Source organism: Rattus norvegicus, chromosome 17, assembly GCF_036323735.1.
Source record: "Rattus norvegicus strain BN/NHsdMcwi chromosome 17, GRCr8, whole genome shotgun sequence".
NCBI classification, from domain to species: Eukaryota; Metazoa; Chordata; class Mammalia; order Rodentia; family Muridae; genus Rattus; species Rattus norvegicus.
The window spans coordinates 3,685,760-3,693,166 of record NC_086035.1 but is presented as its reverse complement, the minus strand read 5'-3'; the positions used below and the strand labels follow the sequence as shown (position 1 = coordinate 3,693,166).

At 36.8% G+C, this 7,407-nt stretch overlaps 1 protein-coding gene across 1 annotated transcript; it reads left to right on the top strand.

Annotated features, from left to right (window-relative positions):
* Window positions 1–452: 452 nt before the first annotated feature.
* On the top strand, window positions 453–5,852 carry Ctsql1 (cathepsin Q like 1). Its single transcript, NM_001329884.1, has 8 exons — window positions 453–499; window positions 1,512–1,645; window positions 1,933–2,055; window positions 2,145–2,324; window positions 3,109–3,333; window positions 3,791–3,953; window positions 4,676–4,790; window positions 5,484–5,852. The coding sequence occupies exons 2-8, from the start codon at window positions 1,520–1,522 to the stop codon at window positions 5,581–5,583; spliced, it is 1,032 nt and encodes a 343-aa protein (NP_001316813.1). The 5' UTR covers window positions 453–499; window positions 1,512–1,519; the 3' UTR covers window positions 5,584–5,852.
* Window positions 5,853–7,407: the final 1,555 nt, after the last annotated feature.

Genomic DNA, 7,407 nt, shown 5'->3' with positions numbered 1-7,407 from the left:
CCCAAGGTCTGTGTTCTCAACATATCTAACCATATTACGGACTGAACATGAAATAGAATATAATGACTAAAACTATGCAAGAGATGTTAACTAAAACATGCTATTCTAAAGTTAAAGCATACAACACCACATATGCTTTACAGGAAACACAATTACAGAAGAAAGATATCCTGTATAGTGTTATTCAAGGCCTAAAGGATGGCTCTTTACCTTTCTTTGACAAGGTTCACAAATTCAGCTTCCTGCTCTTCCCAGAGGTAGCCTACAGCCATGACAAAGGGACAATCAGATTATATCTCAGAATATGCCTGGTGTTCCAGTGCCCAGAGGCTTAATCTGATCACCAACACAGCCAATCAATAGCAGGGTTTGACTGAGGGGTGGGTCCAACCCTGTAGTTACTTTGGATTTATAGGTGAGCCAGATCCTTGAACCTCACCATCCTCCAAGGAGTTCAATCTGTGGAGTGAGCAGAGGCAGTAGTGGTCATCACAGAAAGGTAAGGCCCTGCCTGTGAATGGCGCAACAGAAAGTGGGCTTGGTGGGGTGCTTTGGGAGACTCTTTAGAGAATCAATCAGATCACAAAGAAGAAAACCTTATCCTTTTCTTTACCAGCTCTCTGGGTAAGTAGAGTGTGGTGGGCACAGAAGGTAAAGAGGAAACCATGTCTATTCTGGGTCTATGTTTGTATGGGGGCTTGTTAACTGAAAGTCTGAGTCTGTCCACACAGTTGCAGTTGGTTTTTTGAAGACATCTCTTGCAAGAAACCATAGAAGTGTCTGTTTTCAATTATCATGTTTAGATGCCGTAGCAGGTGATATGTTGCTTTCAGGTCCTATGGGGAGAGTTGCTTTAGAAACTCAGCAAGTACAGAGTATGAAATCCTATTATACTCTTCCTTTTCTCATGAATTTGGCTTATTAGTAATTTTTTATGTGATATCATTCTTATATAGGTAGAAAGTGTGAATTTGGATATATAATCCTATGGGTTAGATGGAAAGAATAGAAAATACTTCTTCCCACATTCTTTATAGATGATATTTTACTAAGTTGTCCTAAAGAACAGAGTTAAAGACAAGCCCACCACTTGCTGTACATTAGAAAGGCATATGATTACATGTGGCCCCAATTCTTGAGTTCACATTGAAATTAAAAATCCAATACCACATGATAGAAATTCTGCCTGGTAGAAATAATAGGAGATATTCTAAAACAGTGCTTCCACCATATGCATGAAGGTATTTATGAAACATTATCAAAACACCTAAATTTTACAGTGCTAGAATTATGTGTACAATGTTTTTCACTTTGCATTGAATCTAATAACCCCTACTCTGTTACTCACTTTTAATATATCCTCAGCATTTTCTACAATCTTTTGAAAAGTATTTGGAAAAATAACACAAATTATTTTATTAACCATGGATGATCTAATTTTTCAGGATGGAGTGAGAAGACATTTTAAAAACACTCTTGTAGTCATTTCTTCATTTCTCTTTTATATCCAGGTTGAGACATGACTCCTGCTGTCTTCCTGATCATCCTGTGCGTGGGAGTTGTGTCAGGTGCTTCAGCATTCGATCTCAGTTTGGATGTCCAATGGCAAGAGTGGAAGATGAAATATGAAAAATTATATAGTCCGGTTCGTATCCAGAAAACTGTCCAGATGGTTCCCAGAGTAAAAGTTTCTAGTAGATGAGAGGTCTTAGGTGCCCCATCACAAGAATCATCATGAATGAGAGATTACCTATTAAAATTCATTGTGAGCACAGTAAGTTCAGCTTGTCTTTGCTCAGGATGTGAATGTGGGACCATATTCTCCTGGGATCCCTTCCTAGGCCTCTAATCCCCTGGAACAGCAAGTTGTCAAAGTGACCATGTGCAGGAGTTTTAATAGAATGTGTTGTCTTCCGTTATACTTTTTTCCAGGAGGAAGAACTCCTGAAGAGAGTAGTATGGGAAGAAAATGTGAAAAAGATTGAACTGCATAACAGGGAGAATTCCTTGGGGAAGAATACCTATATTATGGAAATAAATGATTTTGCTGACCTGGTGAGTGTGACATGGGTTGCTTCACACTGTATTTTCTTGAGTGCTTTACAATGAGTCTTTAATAATGATTTATAAACTTTTTCTTGGAGACTGATGAAGAATTCAAGGATATGATAACTGGTATTACATTGCCAATTAACAACACAATGAAAAGTCTCTGGAAACGTGCACTTGGTAGTTCTTTACCTAATTCTTGGTATTGGCGAGATGCTTTGCCCAAATTCGTTGATTGGAGAAAGGAAGGCTATGTGACTCATGTGCGGGTACAGGTATGACAGTGCCACATGCCATTCTCCTCCTCCTCCTCCTCCTCCTCCTCCTCCTCCTCCTCCTCCTCCTCCTCCTCCTCTTCCTCTTCCTCCTCTACTTTCTTCTACTCCCCCTACTTCTTATCTTCCTACTCCTTATCTTTCTTTTTGCTTTTGTTTGTTTGTTTGCCCAATTATTCGCTTGCTTGCTTGCTGTTTTTCAGACAGGTTTTCTCATTTTAAGAACCCTGGTTGCACTGGAGCTCATTTAGAGACCAGGCTGGCCTTGAATCCACAGAGATTCAGCTGCCTCTGAATCCCAAGTGCTGGGATTAAAGACATGCATCGCCATGCCAAGTTATTCCCATCTTTTTAAACCACATGAATGTCAAAACAGGACATTCAAAGTGAATTGGAGGGATTGCAGTTCAATTTTTAAATAATATTCTTCTTCTCTGATATTTTTATACATTTTACATTATTTATTGTAGCAGTCTGCTACATGTATTCTCCAACTATCAGTTTCTCCTCTCACTGTAGAATTTATGCCTCCTTCAAATTTCATTAATAACCCATCTCCTCCTCAGATGTCTGTGTGTGTGTGTGTGTGTGTGTGTGTGTGTGTGTGTGTGTGTATACTGGAGTATGTGCACACTGCCAGCACACAAGTCTGCTAGGAGACTCCTTACTTTTTGTTATCAATCTATCAACGGCCAGTTCTCCATTTTCATTAATTTTTAGGCTGTCTATTTTTGTCTTGAGTTAATATTTGTTTATGGATGACCATATTTTCTTCTATGTTTAGGGACGGTGTAATTCTTGTTGGGCTTTTCCTGTGGTTGGTGCCATAGAAGGACAAATGTTCAAGAAAACAGGCAAACTGACCCCACTGAGTGTCCAGAATCTTGTGGACTGTTCTAAACCTCAAGGCAATAAAGGCTGTCGTGGAGGTACTACATACAATGCATTCCAGTATGTTTTGCAAAATGGAGGTTTGGAGTCTGAGGCAACCTATCCATATGAAGGAAAAGTAAGTGGACTTTGTAAATTGACATTCAGCTCAGCTGGTAGGGAGTGACAGTTGTAGAGATAATACACTATCTTCAGAGCTCAACTTACATGGTAGAATCTCTTTATACACCATCAATGTTGTTGTTAGGTTTTGTTTGTATAAATTTTTGTGTAATATCAACATAGCCTTTTTTCCTTTTGTGTACATGGAGACCATGGAAACAGTTGTAGATGTAATTCAGAATTCTGTGGCACTCAATTTTCCTATGAATAGCATGAGCTATTGGATGTTATTGATGATAAAATAACTTATTTTTCATTCCTAATCATTTGGAATCATTTTACTTACCGGGATTATTTATAAAACTCCCTACTTGAGTGTGTTCATTTGCAGAGTACAGTGTGGTGTGGTTCTGACTCTTGCTTCCTAGTAGTAGGTGGAAGTAACTCAGTTTCTACTTCTTTTTCTTTTAAAGGAAGGACTATGCAGGTACAATCCTAATAATTCATCTGCTAAAATCACAAGATTTGTGGCCCTCCCAGAAAATGAAGATGTCCTAATGGATGCTGTAGCAACTAAAGGACCTGTTGCTGCCGGAATTCATGTTGTCCACAGTTCTTTAAGGTTCTACAAAAAAGGTTAGTATATTTCCTTCTAGATATGAAGGGAAAAAACTTATACCATCCATACCCCATGACAAGTTCACAGACCAGATGCTATGTAAAACATATTGTGTGAATATTTGAGTTTCTGGATTTTATTCATCCCCATGCACTAGTTTTGAGTACTGAATTTCATTTGACATGAACCTCCCCATGATAACATTTATTAGTTAGCTAAATTTTGAGCTCTTCCACTTTGGTGCATTTTTTATAGATTTACAGTGACAGAATACCTAAAATCAAATTATAAGAGAGTTTTTGAATTAAGTACTTGGTGTCCTATAAGTTTATCTTGGCATGAGATTCTATTTATACAAATATACAATATCAAGTATTCATCTCATATGCTTGGAGACCGTCATTACCAACAAATCTCACTAGCACTACTTTGAATTACTTCACTTTTCTATGAAATATATTTATATATGTGTGTGTGTGTTTGTGTAATATATGTACATATACATATACATACATATTTATGTTTGTATATGATAATTCTATTACATTCCTACATATACAAGCACATGCACACACACATATACATATATCAGTATACGTGTAACAATTCATAAAGCCCATTATCCCATTGTCATTTATATAATTTAAGGGATCTTTGGAAACGCCTCTCTATTGTTGGTGGCTGTGCTCACTGTCAGGTATCCTTTGTATCTCATGGCAGCCTCCATTTTATCTCTCAGGTATTTATCATGAGCCAAAGTGCAACAATTATGTGAATCATGCAGTTCTCGTGGTGGGCTATGGATTTGAGGGAAACGAAACAGATGGCAATAACTACTGGCTGATCCAGAACAGGTATAAACCGACAGAAATTCTGTATTTAAAATTCCAGGTTCTACAGAGGTAATTTATCTGGATGCCCTAACAAAGGATTCATGAAGAAATTGAATACTACAGTTAGTATTTTGACACACAGCCTTGATAATTTTAACCAATTTAAGTTGAACAAAGTTTATTCTTTTTTTCCATGTACATGCCTGAGGTCTCTTTGCTTATCTGCACGTCTGTGAGAAACTGTGTTTGTTCAAGTGCACCTATGTAGAGGACTGATTTTAACATCAGTTGCTTCTCAATCATTATACAACTTCCATATTGAGGCAGTGTTTCTAGATGATCTAGGAATTTATTATTTAATTTAGTTAGCCATTTAAATGGCCCTTCAAGTTGATCTTCACTCATTTAAATTCTGAGCAACCCTATAACTCTAAGAGCATACTAACAATATGTTATTGTGAAATTTTCATTATTACTCTGTTTTCTAGGATGTCAGTGTCATGTCAGTGCCTTTACTTCTGTCATGAGTAAAAGATGTTTTTTGTTCTGATTCACATATGGGTAGAATTTCCCATTCTCTGCTGTAGTTTTCACATCCTGTTTGAAGCACCTCTTGATACTCATGAATGGATGTTATGTTGGCCTCTTGTCAGATTTTGTAATATGTCTAACGTGATATCATTTTTACTAAATGGAAAATATGATTTCTTTCAGCTGGGGTGAACGATGGGGACTGAATGGATATATGAAGATCGCCAAAGACAGGAACAACCACTGTGGAATTGCCACATTTGCCCAATACCCTATTGTGTGAACAGCCTTATGTCACAAGAAAGCATGTGCCATGAGACTCCATTTCCAGAGGAGTGACATCAGCTTCAATGAATGGCCTTTGATGAATACACTAAAATCTTGATTTGCTCAAAATTCTCATTGTAATGTGAATTCTTGGAGCTTTCACGTATTTGACACGAGCATTATAAGTTTTGCTTTCAGTAATGAATGCTCATGTTTCCCAAAGTAACTTTATTTTTACTTTTAATGCTTGAGCAAATAAAAGCCTTTTAAAAAGAAAAAAAATAATATTCTATCTTCCGTATATTTTTGTGTGCAGTTACTTTTTTTGGTAAGAAATGCAATTCATCATGAAGTTGGGATTGTGTGTTGGTCTGATATTCAGGAGAAGGGGTGGGTTGATCCTCTGTGATGTCTGTTATCCTTCATTGGCTGTTCTTTGAATACAAAGTTCTATAAATCTACCAGAAATCCTTCTTTCAAAGACTATATGATAATTTCTGAATTGTACATTTTTAGCTATCACAAGTGGACTTATTATCAACTTGTGCCCCCCCCCCCCATGTGCAATGAGAAATCACCACTTGCTACTGCTTTGTGTTGGGCTGTGACTCTCACATCTCTAGGTCTTCAACCATGTATTAGGATGCAGTAAGTCCAGCCAACCTACTACACTAGGCTCTGATAAGTGCCTCAGAGCAGAAGCATAGACAAAGTCTTTAAAATAACCTCTGTGCATGTTATAGAGCTCCTTACAGGAGAAATGAAGGAATTAATGAAGACAGAAACAGTGAAGTAAATGAATAAAATAGATTAACAATTATGAGTAGAAATAGCATCATTAAAGAAATCTCAAACTAAAGGAATTCTGAAAATGGAATGGTATTTGAACATGAATCTCAAAGGAAATCTCACCAATAAGAAATTAAGGAGAGGAGAAAAATTTTTTATTGAATTATTTTAATTGCTTAATTCCAGATGTTCCCTGTTGATGTATAATAAAAAAGGATATGAGCAGTTCTATACCAAAGTAAAGATATGGTTTTAGCTTAGTTACCAAATGAGATTGTGGCTGTACAAATCAATCTAGCTAATTCCCCCTGTTAACATATGACTATTTCTAAATTCCTCATGTAAACAACCTTAGAATATCCACCTTCTGTCCCCCAAGGTGTATGGAATCAGGGCAATGACTCTTCAATAACTTCTTCAAGCTGTGCATGGGCATTGAGATATCTTTGAAGGGGTAGGGAAAATGGAATGAATTATGTAGCCAGATGTGTCTGTCTTGACTGGACCCAGATGATTAGTCCTTAGATCAGCAATTCAAGTGGTTACATTCTACAATATATAATACTCAAGACAAAAGTTTTAGCATCATCAAGATAACTTTTTGTTTGATTCTCTTGAATCTAGTATTTTAGGTGGTCTCTCTCTATGACCTCTGATCCATATAACTATTGAATGTATCCAGAGCCTAGTCACCCTTTTAAAAACACAAAAACAAAACCTTTTTCCCAAAATACGACGCTGTTCCTTTGTCTGTAACCAGGAAAGCTTGTATCTTGTACTCTTTCCAGAGGAATAATATAATAAGATTCAAAATAACATCTATTATGAAAATTGAAACAATTTTAAAAAAGAAGTAAGCTGAACAATAGTATATGAGCCTGTGTAGGCTTTTGTAAACTGTTATAACAGCAAATTAACCCCAAATTCCCATGGAACCTTCATTAAGAGAACCTGAGCTTCCTGTTGTGGTAAGTATCAAAAATAACAACAAACCTTCACAAGCCAGCATCACTGAACCACATGGCCTTTAATAGAGTAATTCATAAAAATT

Coding starts and splice junctions, on each gene's coding strand:
- Ctsql1 (NM_001329884.1), top strand. CDS start 1,520: ATGACTCCTGCTGTCTTCCTGATCATCCTGTGCGTGGGAGTTGTGTCA. Junction 2,325..3,108: donor TGACTCATGTGCGGGTACAG/GTATGACAGTGC, acceptor TTCTATGTTTAG/GGACGGTGTAATTCTTGTTG. Junction 4,791..5,483: donor TACTGGCTGATCCAGAACAG/GTATAAACCGAC, acceptor GATTTCTTTCAG/CTGGGGTGAACGATGGGGAC.